The sequence below is a fragment of the Gavia stellata genome, chromosome Z (assembly GCF_030936135.1).
Source record: "Gavia stellata isolate bGavSte3 chromosome Z, bGavSte3.hap2, whole genome shotgun sequence".
NCBI lineage: Eukaryota > Metazoa > Chordata > Aves > Gaviiformes > Gaviidae > Gavia > Gavia stellata.
In genome coordinates, this window is record NC_082637.1 from 53,996,092 (window position 1) to 54,009,008 (window position 12,917).

A 12,917-nucleotide genomic window follows, 5' to 3' on the forward strand; every position below is an offset into this window, starting at 1 on the left:
TGGAAGCCATTCATTAATGGTTTTTTCCTTGCCTTTCCAAGAAAACTCAAAGGATTGGAGACGTCTGTACTTCTCAGGTGATCACAAGCTGCCATTTTTTCATCTTATTTGTGTAACATAATTGAAGTCATTGTAGGATATGTGGGATAAATTGGATTGGAGTGTCATTAATAACTGGATTATGCTAATCTTAAATGTTCCTTTAATTTAAGATGGGTTTGTCTGGTGTTTTTGGTTCAACTTTCTTGCCTTGCCGAGATTTTGTTAAGATAGGAAGTTGAACGCAAAGACTCACATTTCCATTTAGTGATGGAGTCTGTCTATGCCCTAATATTTTTTTTAAGTGAATGTTACTTTTGGACCTAAGCCTTCTCTTAGATTTCCCTGTAGCATCACTGGCTAGTAAAGTTTAGTACTGTTTTTGTTCTTTTTTACATTGTGCTAATTTCTTAATATGACCACACTAGCCTATGCTTTTTTGTACTTCTTATTTTTAATCTTATTGTGTTCTCACATCCAAATGTGCTACAGCTTCACTAAAGGCCTAATTATAACAATGTTCGGGATTTAATTTGCAAAGGGTTTCCATTGGAATGTTTACAGTGTGAGGTCCCATTTGGCCTGAAAATTAGTGATAAGTAACATAAAATGTAAACCAAAAAAATACCCGAACAGTCAGATAAAAAGTGAAGAATAGGAGCCACCTATATACTGTGAGCCTAATCATTAATTTTTCGCATTGACCAAAATCGTCTTATGAAGATTTTTCTGTACTACAGGTGAGGATATGTTAGGACAGAAGGGTCAGAAATACAGCTAATGCAAGACATACAGATTTATACTGTTAGAGTCCAGTTGTATGTTTTTCTACCTTGGCAAAATTTCCATTGGAATTGGTAGTGATGAGAGGAGGGCAGACTGGATTATTGAAAAGTGAGTAAGTGGTTTGAAGTTATAGGTAGTTTACTGTGTGAAAAACTTGCAAACACTTTTGATGAATGTATGTCATTTTAAATCTCTACAGTAGAGCAAGTTGTTTTTTCCCATTACCACTGCAGTGAAAGACTTGTATATTGAATGTATTTGCCCTAATTTTTTTAGTGGATTGCTCCTGTAAAGCATTCCTATAGCGTAACATATGAAAAGCATATCCCAAAATATAAACGTATGGCTAAAATACTGTTGTGGTTTGGGAATGTGTTGTATTCTTCATAAGAATGAGCAAAGTAAGGTAATGTCAGATTCTGACCCCTCTCTAGTTTTTCTTTAATTTCAAATTTGCTCTCATATCAGAACCAGAAATCAGTCCTACATTGCAAGAGTAAGTTTTTCTTTCTTTCTTTCTTTCATGATGATGATTGAAGTTATTGAACTTAAAAATGGCACAAAATTTTTAAGTAAAAGCACATGACAACAATACTAGAATAAGAAAGGATTAACATAATATCACTGTTAATTTTATTTTTACAATTTATTGCTCCACTGTGTTTGTTGATACTTGGTCTTATTTGCTGTTTTTCACTGTCGTGTGGACTCAAGTCATGTACAGCACGTTAGACTGATCTTATGTGGAAAAGCTATATGCATGTTCTTTACTCAGTTTGTGGACAGAAGACTTCAGTCTGTCAGTTCCTCTGGTTCCTTTGCTCAGTTTGCTCAGCCTCAAGGCTGAAGAACCAGGTGGCTTTAGCCATTTGCATCCATATTACCTGTAGAAATTGATTATAGATGTGAGCCATTTGTCTCTTTCTATGAGCTTCCCTGGGTAGAGAAAAAATTACTTGCCCAAATTATAGTCAGAATTCAAGTCACAACATTTGTGCTCAGATTTAAGTTCAAACCTCCAGCAAATGAGGGTTGTTACTTCAGCAGTTACAATAAAAGCATTCAGCAAAAATGTTGACATATTTTGTTTTTATTTTGCTTGTACACTGTCAGTATTTGCAATATTGAGGCTGCACTCAGAGTAAAGAAGTGGAACTGTTTTTGAAATACATCTGTTGGTGGTAAAAGTGTTGCATTGCTATTTTTGGATTTGCGCATACAGTAGGGATACTGCCATTTGAGCTTTTTGAAATATGCACTTAGTATATGCTTTTGATGCATGTTTTAGTCAAGATTTGTGGAATTCATACAGTGCACAATAAGCAGGCTGCCATCTGCCTGTAGTATGCATATATTCTTCTTCAAGTCAGAATCAGAGGTGCAAGCAACAGAAAGAATGCTTTGATGCTGGATAATAACTTTATCCCCAGAGCAAAAGGTAAAGTGACTGCCCATTGTAGATTTCGTCTGGACAAGAGAAATTATGTAAAATAAAGGAAATTAACTCATAGCCTAAAAAAGATAAGACCAAGCAGACTTCGGGAGGATAATGTAGATGCAGCTGGTGTGAGGAAAGTTACTTGCTATTTTGTACAGTTTAAATAATTTTTGAGATATTAGTTTGATTTTTCCATCCTGTAAAGTTGGCTACCAAAAATAAATAATACTGAGCTCAGGAAACTTCTAGTGAATAAAGCAATGGAAGCATTTACATTTTGATAACATAAAGCAGAGACATGAATGTATGGGCAGCAAGCTGGATGTGGCATAAAAGAGCAGCTAAAGAACCTATATTTCCTCTCCCTATGTTGGTCCCTGAATATAACAACCAGGGACATGCCCATCCCATGACTGGCTAAGAGCTGACCCAGCTAATGACTGTGTCCAGGTTTTGTCTTTGGTCTTGTTCTGTTAACCCAAGTCTTGACTGTTAGCTAAAGGCTGATCAAGGTGTGGAAAAGATGCCTCTTCCACTCCTCTGTACCCCTCATTGGTTTGTGCACTTGTTTAGGTGTGGTGTTGTGCCCCATGTGTTTGAGACCAACATTAACCTAAATAATACAACCCTTCTACACTTAACTGTTAGGAAGTATGTTGCCCAGTTTCTAGGGCTGATTTCAGTCACATTCTTGGGCCAATTTTTTTCCTGTTACTTTAGCCAAAGAAGGGTTGTGCTCTCTGTGGTCTGCATAATTTTATAACATGACAATTTTGTAGAAAAGTTGAAGTTGTTTGAAAAAAATAAGCTGGAATTATTCTCTCTTAAGCACGTTTCTCCTAAACATGAGGTATTAGTAGTACTGCTCAACAGCACCTAACAGATAGTCTGGCTTTTTGTACATATAATATAAGTAAATCTTAAATCCTATTCCTCTTTCATTAGTCATCTCATTAAATTAATCTGGGACACTTGCTTGGCTTTGAACTCTGAGTATGAACATGCATTTAAACTCTACCCAAGCTGACCTCCCAATCTAGGTTAGATCTTTATAGACAGCTTCTGCTATCTGATTGCAAAGGTTGTTGTCTGCTTCAAGAAATTTTATACCTTTTGAGTGTAACTTTGTAAAGGTACTGAGCAAAGGTGCTGTAAATACAACTTTTAAAGTACGTGACTGATTTAGGATCTAACTGACTTTTTAAAAAATGGCTTGGGCACTGAAAGCATAGATTTTAAGACTTGAAGATTTGGGTACCTAAAAGAGGATTTCAGAGGATTTCAGGCAGCAGAGACAACACCTGTGGCTGAAAATCTCCCATCTGCTCAGTGGCTCTCTAGCCTGGGCAGCAGTCAGAAGGTGCTGCCTGACATGGCTGGGCACTTAACTGGAATAGATTTTCCCTGAGCTGGTGTGGGTTCCCACCCTGGCAATCCAATTTGTGATTCAGGAGCTGGGTGTACTGGGGCTGAGCCCTTGGGAGCAGGCAGTGGAGTATAACCTAACAGGTGTGTTCAAAGCATAGCTAGTGCACCAGCAGAACCAGACCCCGAAAAGAATATAGCACACCCCTGTTGCCCACATTTTTATCTTTTTTTTGCCTTCCTGACAACCTTGAAGGTTCACCAAGTGAGAGAGAGGCAAGAGCACCTAGATTTCATAACCCAGTGGTTGAGGCAGTCAGCTGGAAGGGGGTGTCCCAGGTTGTCATGTCTGCTTTTGTTGTAATTTGTGTATTTTAGACTGATCAGTCACTAGATAAAATCATAATTCAGTCTAATGTAGTATCTGGAGGACCTCTGCTAGCTGTGGGAGCTGGACTATAAAATGCCTCAAGCAGTGTGCTCTATTGCTTACTTTTAATGATAGTGCTATTCCTTTCCACCACTTCTAAACTAAAATGTGTACAAAATTACTCTGACAGAAGGTTTTCGTTTAAAAGAGAGCCTGTGCTCCCTTGGCATTCTGCCTACTGATGGCATGGACATGGCATGCCAGCTCTTTTTGCTGTGACAATTCCATATTGTTTTCTATTCTGCTGCAGATAGCCTGAAGGGGACTTGCTGGCTTAACATCCAAGACAGTCGCTGTGAAGTCAACATCAATGGCGCTACACTGAAATCTGAATGCTGTGCTACCTTAGGAGCAGCTTGGGGCAGCCCATGTGAGCGATGTGAATTAGGTACGCTCTCATATCCTGCATCTTTTGGGAGAAGAAGAACCACTATATAGATTCTCATAATTTTCTGTATAAAAAACAAACAGACAACACAAAAAACCTATGAAATTAAGTTGTCTTATTTAGCATCAGTTGTAATCTCCACCATCACAGATCATTCTAATAACTTTGAAGTTACCAGGAAATAACACTTGAATAAAGCTTATAATAATTAGATATGTTTCGTCTCCACAGGGACTGTGCATCGGGGTAGGGAAATAAGGACTACAATAATGAAGTGAAATATCTGGTAAAAGTCTTGAGAGCTTTTTATGTTGCAGGCTGTTAACACTTTTTCCAGCTGTTTTCAAACGCATAGCTTATGTACAATTATTAATTGCAGAATAGTACTACTATTAGATTACAGGGCTAGGGTCTAGCAGCTGGAAGCAGGAATGCTAACTGTGTGCTCTAGTTTGTGGAAAACATACTGTGCCGCATTTTCCCCATAAGGTTTGAATAATGTGACTTGCAGCTGAATCAGTGTCAGGACATTTTAGCCTTTCGTTTTTAATTGGGACAATAACTGTGGGCACATGTATCCCATCTAACAAGCATGGTGCAAGCAACATCCAACAGAGCTCTTAACTGTGCAGTGCAGCATCAAGCAAAGATACTACTTTGGACTCCAGGAAGTAACATGGTCAGGTTAGACTGGTGAAACTAATCAAAAACTAATCAATCTAGAGAGCTAATTAGCTTAGACTGGGTACATTTGGCCATCTAATTTCCCATTTTCTAACTAGTTGAATTTCAGCAAGCTTTCATATCACTACATCTTGCTACGTTTTACATGCATATCACAAAATAATGTCATTGCTCAGATCCTTTATTAAGCTGCAGTGGAAGAAAAGCCTTTAGTGATAACTGGCATCAATAAAGCTTTAAATCTTCAGGCAACTTTACAGGAAATTTACTTTTCAGCTACATCTGAGTGCAGAGATTGATACAATTAGATGCCGAGCATTCTGGTCTCCATTAAGGAAAGCACATGAGAAAGTAATTGTCTAAGATTTAATTTCCTCAACTATTCACTTCTTTTAAGTGACATGTGTGAGTCAATACTTTTCTTGATTGAGGCTAGAGCACTCACCACCTTATACAGTCAAATTATTAGAGAGTTCCGAAGATACATTTATTTTTAAATTATTGACTCCTATATTCCTGTCATTCTAAAGCAGTGATGTATCTTTCTGGCTTGATTCCAGACACAGCTTGCTCAAGAGGATTTGCCAGAGTGAAGGGTGTTACCTGTGAAGGTGAAGTTTTTGCTTCTTACTCAAGATGTCACTTTTTTCCTTTGAAAATGAGATAACAGGGGATCTGTTGTGTTGGTTTTGTCAGGAGTAATCATACTGACCTTAGATGAATGCCTTCGCAGTTACTGACTGCTGGGAAGTGTTATGTTACACTGTTTGTTGGAGAATATCAAAATGATACAAAGAGAATGGAACTGCTCCTTCAAAATACTTTTAATCCCTTTAGTTTTTCCTTTCTCTCAGCCATATCCATCATCTTGTCTTAGAGAAGAGAATGTGGTGCCTAATGTCTTGAAGATCTTGCAAGAGTCCCTTGAGACTTAGCCAGATGCTTGTTCAGAACAGTGTTCAGACCCTAATACAGTATGGATGAAAGCTTCTTTCTTTCTGTCATGTAGCTTAAATTCTCAATAAAGCTCCTTCGAGTTAGCATGTAACTCAACTCTTTGTTTCCTCAACAGATGTAAATGAATGTGATGTTTTCCCGGGGGTTTGTCCCAATGGGCGGTGTGTTAACAGCAGAGGCTCATTTCAGTGCGAGTGCCCTGAAGGACTGACACTGGATGGAACAGGGCGAGTGTGTTTAGGTAAGAGCATACTGAACTCTGCCAGCTTTTTAGCTGTGTCCAACAGTTGTCCAAAATTATTCTCAAACGGGTGTGAAAGGATGTTTTGCTTCTGAATTCCTCCAAAAGCAGTTTGTTAAGCATACGTTTTAGTTTATGCCTACATAGATATCACGTACCTGTGCCGGTTCAGGGAAGAGCTTTTAATCCCTTGGGGGAATATGAGCGTTTGTGTTAAGAATTGTTTTGCCCACAATGCGGTCAGTAGGTTTTGCTAGAGTGCTGCCCTTACTCTGACTCCTTCCCGAACAGAAATGTCTGACTCGGCTGGGAGCTAGATGATAAGCAGTCGGCTGGTCAGCCATCAGCTTGTGATGCAGTGTGAATGGTGCTCTTCTCTATTGCTATCTAGTCATTTTCTGAAACTCAGATACTACCTTGTAGCACGAATATGCTGGTGCAAATTGGTCTGTCTGAGATTAATCAAAATGAGTGTAGCTAAAAATAAGACTTTGTCTTTGTTGTACAGATTAGTATCTTCTACTGACAAAACATGATGTCCATGAAGACATACATTTCTCTAGGAAAGACTTCAGGTATAAAAAATACTGAAACCCTGTGTAAGTTCAAGAAAACAGAATTACCCTGTAGCAAGTGTAGTTAGCGTTATTAATCTGCATCTTTAGAAATCAATGGTCAGAGATGAAAAAAGATGAAGTCGGGATACAAGATGTTTATAATAGATTCTTACCAGTTCTAAGGACTGTAAAAATATGATTACTGGCAGCAGTGATTTCTTCTAAGAAAACAGTGCAGCAGAACAAAAAAAAAATTTAAGCCCTTGTTTCGTGTCAAGGATTTTCTTACTCTATTTTTTTTATTTCAGCAGTGTTCTCTTTCCTCAAGCAGACTCAAATTTAAGCAAACACTTTTGCTTTAATTGCACTATACCTTACCAATAGCTGATACAAACAGTTACCAGGTTGTGGGGTTTTTTTAATGTGACTGTAATTCTAGAGATATTTTTTAAAATAATCAGACTTTTGAAATTAAGCAGATGTGTACAGTCAGTATAAATGTCTCAGAAAAAAGAAACAATTCTAAACCAAGTCTGCCTAGAAGCACGTATCCGTTATGTTTGTGTGTATCATATGCAGTTTTGCATGTTAGGTTTTACTTGATATTCCACCCCACCCAACCGCTCCAAACTTACTGATCCTGTTGCCAGTCACAGACATCTGTGGCTATCAACCATGTATTATTTCTCAATGAGAAATTCCATAAGGACAGGTGTGAATTTAATTGTGGTTGATAGATACAATGAAATTTTGGAACGAAGGAGCCATTTTCAAGCAAGACACAGGATTCCTTTACCCTCAAACCATGTTCCTTATTTTAATGAAAAAATGACCTTTTATATTACAAGATATGTGCCTTCTCCTATGCTACACAAGCACTGTGCACTATGTCATGTATTTCTGCAATATGTTTATTTCCTGCCGGATCCACTACAGTGATTTTAGGGCAAACAAATATTTATTAGTAGTGTGCTTGCTGAATCTCTGGAAATGAAAATAAATATGATCTTGATGTGGGATAGTTTACAGGAAACAATGAGTATTCTTTGAACAATTTCCATTTCTTATACTTGCTTCTAAATTGTTTAACTTCATATGTGCATAGGGTAAATTTTTATTATAAATCTGCACGACTTTGAAGGGCTTGTATGGAAAACAGTTCAGCAGCTCATCTGTGTTATTTTTAGAACTTGCATCTTTTCCAAAGCTTTTTGCGCTAAGCGTGTAAGAGTTCTGTTAGGTTTGCTAAAGCCTAACTTCCAGTTCAATGTATCATATGAAACATTAATGCTTATATTTATGCTGAAAATGCAGCTTAACGTTCAGTCCGTTTCAGTCATGTCAGGAGGCTCTAGAATATGTCCAGAGGTTATTTTATCAGACACAGTGTGTCCTTGTGATCTTCCTTACACACTGAAAATAACTCTTTTCCTGGAGAGCATTAAGCTACCAATAAATTTCTGTATAGTATCACAGACATCTTCTCTAGCACAGCTGTAATTGATACTGTCCATTTCCTATTATTGGTATTATTTGCCGGATGTTTGGAATTTGGGCATAGAAATTCTTCTATGTTGTAGAAATTAGCATGTAGAGACTTAACAACCCATTTTTATACCAGTTTTATATTTTAACAGATACTAAAAATTTTTCTAAAAATTGTAAACTATTTTTCTTTACTGAAATACAAATAGGTGAAAAGTGTGGAATGAGGCTTTCAAATGTGTTATTATTGTTATTTTCTATTGTATGTGAGATATAGCAAAGCTGATTTTCTCTGTGTACAGACCAGTGTGTGGTACTTTTCCTGACAGTTAGGTGTGCAGGTACAGATTTTGCCTTCACACTTGGCTGGTCTATATTTTGGTTGACCTGGTTTTCTGCAGTTGGGACCCTTGAGTATAACCGTAATTAATTTTTCTGGAACCATATTGTTTTCTCCTGCTAACTGGTGTTAAAAGTAAGCCTACCAAGGGTTAGCAATTTTTTTTCTGTATTCCTTGTATTATTAAATTAATTTCATAATATAAACATAGGTAGGAATTTTTTTTTTACCATGACTGCAGGTCAATTTGTCAATGACAATACCTGATACCTGATACAGTAAAGAAATACATGTCTCTGTCCTATCAAATCCACATAGAAACCTAAAAAGCACAATCATGTCAGAGTAATGGTATATCTTGATATTGGGAGACAACAAAAGAAAATGCTTGTACTTTTATGTGGTACAACAGAGATCCAGAAACTTAACTATAGTGCAATATTAGCAACTTCAAATGCTTGAACTTGTGCAGAAGTGCAGAGTCTTGAGCAGAAATCTGTCTCCCAGAAACTGAGCTTCACATGTACTCATGCCTCAGAAATAGGTGCTTCTGAAAAACAGAAAACTTTAGCAAAGGCTAAAATGCCTATTTGTTGTTGTAAAATGAGCAGATATTCGCATGGAGCAATGCTACCTGAAATGGGATGAAGATGAGTGCATTCAGTCTGTGCCTGGCAAATTTCGTATGGATGCCTGCTGCTGTGCTGTGGGGGCTGCCTGGGGCTCTGACTGCGAGGAGTGTCCTAAGCCTGGCACCAAGGAGTATGAGGCTCTGTGCCCCAGAGGTCCTGGCTTTTCCAACAGGGGAGATACTCTAACTGGCAGGCCATTTTATAAAGGTAAGGGTTCATTCTTGGATCTGAAAATGAATTATAGGTACATTGGGGTGAATATTCTAAGAAAATGCCAGGATTTGTGTTTATGTTTGTTACGTACTTGAGATGAGAGATGTTATAAAGATGTTTGCCTGAAAGAGCTTACCTTACAGGTGGGAGACTCTCTGCTTGCATGGTGCTCAAGAGTGTTACAGGAGCCTAAAAAGAAAAGGTGCAATGTTTGAATTTGCTAAGGAGAAAAAGGAAATGACTGCAACAGGACTGGAGGGGAGCTCTAAATGATGAGAATAACAGAAAATGTGCACCTTTTTTAAGGTAGTGTTTTGCAAAGGGTGAGGGTCAGATGACGTTCCATTAGGTCAAGGAGTCAGGTTGTAAATGTAAAATATTACTAAAATTTGGCCAGGGTTCTCTGAAAGAGAGACTGAAGAAGGATGGCTTCTTTCTATGGTTTGCAGAATTAGTGATTAAAAGGGAAGGGTGTCTGTTGCATTAAAATTATGAGGGCAATGATAATGAGGAGCTGCAGTGATAAAGAAGCAAATAAAAGCCTTTTGTCCGGTTTTTACTAGCTTCACCTCCTGTAGAGCAAAGACAAAACTGAAGAGGCTAGAAAATGTTAAGAAACCAGATCTGAGATATTTTAGGTGACTGAGGTCTGAGAAGAAAAACTGTATCTTTCTGTGTGCAGAAGCTGAGGTGATCTAGAAAAGTTTTAGTATTTTATTTATTTTTAAAAGGATGTACTCTGAAGCATTTGTCTTGAAATATGTTGAGTTGCTTAAGAAAACTTTTAACAGATTGGACCTCTGCTTTATTGTAAATAAGCTCTGATTTTCAGAAGTTACTGTTCTCAGGCAAAGCTCTGAATGTTCAGTGGTGATTTACTAAACAAATAAGGAAATTAATAATAATAATTGTTTATTTTTATTAAAACTTATTTAATTAGAAATAATAACTTCTTAATCATTTAATAATAACAAAATCTTGTTCAAGTTTGTAAATGCTGTTTGGGGGGTGCATGTGCATATTTATTCTAGGCAAGATCCTTTAACAGCCTGTATTATCCAGCTGTCCAGCAAAATGCATTTAGAAGAGGTGAAACATTTAATTTGATATTCTACAAAAAAAATAACCCTTTTCTAAACTGAGCTCCAGATATCACTCTGGCAATCTCAATTTTAAAAAAAAACAATCAACCAGGTAATAGTTACATCTTTTACAAGCTGGCTTAGGAACACCATGAATATTCCTTGTGTTAGAAAGCAAAATAGAGCACAATACACATATTGGCATCATGGGCAAAAGAGTCTCAACTCAGGGGATTTGACTGAATTTGGTTGACTGCTGATTAACATAAATTTTTAATTACTGGTTTGTGTATTGAGAAGCAAGAAAAGCATAAACAATGCAACAGGTAGGGAAACATATTTTCTCCCATACCCCAGACTCGGCTTCAGCCCAGCACCTCTCTCTCCCTCCATCCTTCCCAATGTCCAGCCCCCCTAGTCCCATGGATGAGGCAGTTGGCGGCACAGGGCCTTGGGGACACTGCTATGGTTTCTCTTTGTCACCCCTTGTTGCTTAGTCTTTCCTTTCTCTGCTCCTTGCTTCTAACTCATTTCCTGTGCCCTAGTGTGGGCTCCTCCATGGGCCACTGTCCCTCAGGGTGTTCCTGCCCTGGCATGGGTCACACACAGCTGCAGTCCCTCAGGGGTGTCCCTGCCCTGGTGTGGGTCTTCCACAAGCTGTGGTTCTTCAAGGGTGTCTCTGCCCTGACATAGGTCCTCCAGGGTAGCAGTCCCTCAGGGGTTCCTCCTTGGACATGGAGTTCTGCCTTCCAAGAGTGTATCTCCAATCATGTCTCTAATATTGTCCCCTCCTGCTTGCCTCCTCCGTTTCATTTTTCCATTCTGCTAACCTGTGTAGGAGGAGGCCATCCCTCCAGTCCCCTGCAACCCCAGCCCTGCCTTTTATGCCCAATACCATTGGTAAGAAGGAACAGGAAAATCCCATTGATTATATATATATTTGTGCTTAAGAATGCTGTCTTTTTTTCATTTTTGTTTCATAGATATCAATGAATGTAAAGTGTTCCCTGGTATGTGCATGAATGGTAAATGCAGAAACACAATTGGAAGTTTCAAATGTAGATGTAACAGTGGGTTTACTTTAGATATGGAAGAAAGAAACTGTACAGGTAAGTCTTGCATTTTCCCCAGTTATTCCTAGAAGCAGAGAAGAGTCCAGGTTGGAAGGGACCTCAAAAGATCATCTGCTCCAACCTTTTGTGGAAAAGGGAGCCTAGATGAGATTATCTAGCATTCTGTCCATCTCGAAAACATACGGTGATGGGGACTGTACCACATCCCTGGGACATTTTAAAGGACCTTGCACTTGTTGCATAGCTTGGTGATCTGGAAACTTAATGTCATTCATTTCCTTCAGTTTCTAAGAACTTAATCTTTGGACAGAATGGCCAACTGTCTTAATTTTCCTTTCAGAAAGTGATTCTTTAATAAGTGTAACACTCTTCTTGTACACGTTCGTTAGGAATTTTTTTAATTGGTATGAAAGATCCTCAGGTCATGCTTTATCTGTACAACCTGAAAAATCAATAAGGATCACCAGCATAGCCAAGTTCAATGTTTTAACATACAGATTAACGTAATTTACGTTCCTTACTCTCTGGTCATTGTATTACCAAATTAACTTAGAGACTCCGCTGCAAATTAGTTTTCATTTAGATTTGATAGCCAAGCACACACAGAGACACCTCTGCAATTCTGACATCAATGCAGCGTTAACTCAAGAAGACATGTGCATTTCATTTAAAAGTTTAATATTTTGTTATTTACTGCCTGGAAAAGCTGAAACAGAAGACAAGCTTGATAGTTTTCTGGTTATGAGAACCTGGATGCTTGTGTTGCGGGTGGCTCTGTGCTGAAAATGAAGGTTTTGTTATACCACACAGGCATCTGTGAGTGAGTCTGAGTAATATGAAACGTGGGTGGTAAAGCATGTTAGCTGAGGTTGGTCAGGATGTTGATGTTGCCCTAACTGGTGATTTCCTTGTTTTCATAGTGATTGCATTGATGAGAAATGCATTTAACAAACTTTATTTCTAAACTAACAAGAATAGGTCAGAAAACTTCTCCGTACAAAAGCTTTTTTTGGTTCTGTTTTCCATTGAAAGTTTGTTCTGATGAAAATATTCCACTGAGCAGCTGTAGAGAACCAGACTTTATTAAACAGAAGACTTTTTTTTTGTTTTAACTTAGCGACAAAATGTTTTATAAAGCCTGCAGGAGGCCAGATACTCTGTAACATCCCAGGGCTACCACATGGGTTACCATCTAACACCTCCACAC

General features: G+C 38.2%; 1 protein-coding gene across 2 annotated transcripts in view; it reads left to right on the forward strand.

Annotated features, from left to right (window-relative positions):
• FBN2 (fibrillin 2) overlaps window positions 1-12,917 on the forward strand; it is a 181,319-nt gene that overhangs the window by 102,705 nt on the left and 65,697 nt on the right. For both annotated transcript variants that reach the window (XM_059834298.1, XM_059834300.1), the window contains exons 21-25: window positions 4,309-4,446; window positions 5,691-5,741; window positions 6,203-6,328; window positions 9,322-9,549; window positions 11,621-11,746. In XM_059834298.1, coding sequence (XP_059690281.1) covers window positions 4,309-4,446; window positions 5,691-5,741; window positions 6,203-6,328; window positions 9,322-9,549; window positions 11,621-11,746 — 669 coding nt within the window. The remainder of the gene's footprint in view (window positions 1-4,308; window positions 4,447-5,690; window positions 5,742-6,202; window positions 6,329-9,321; window positions 9,550-11,620; window positions 11,747-12,917) is intronic.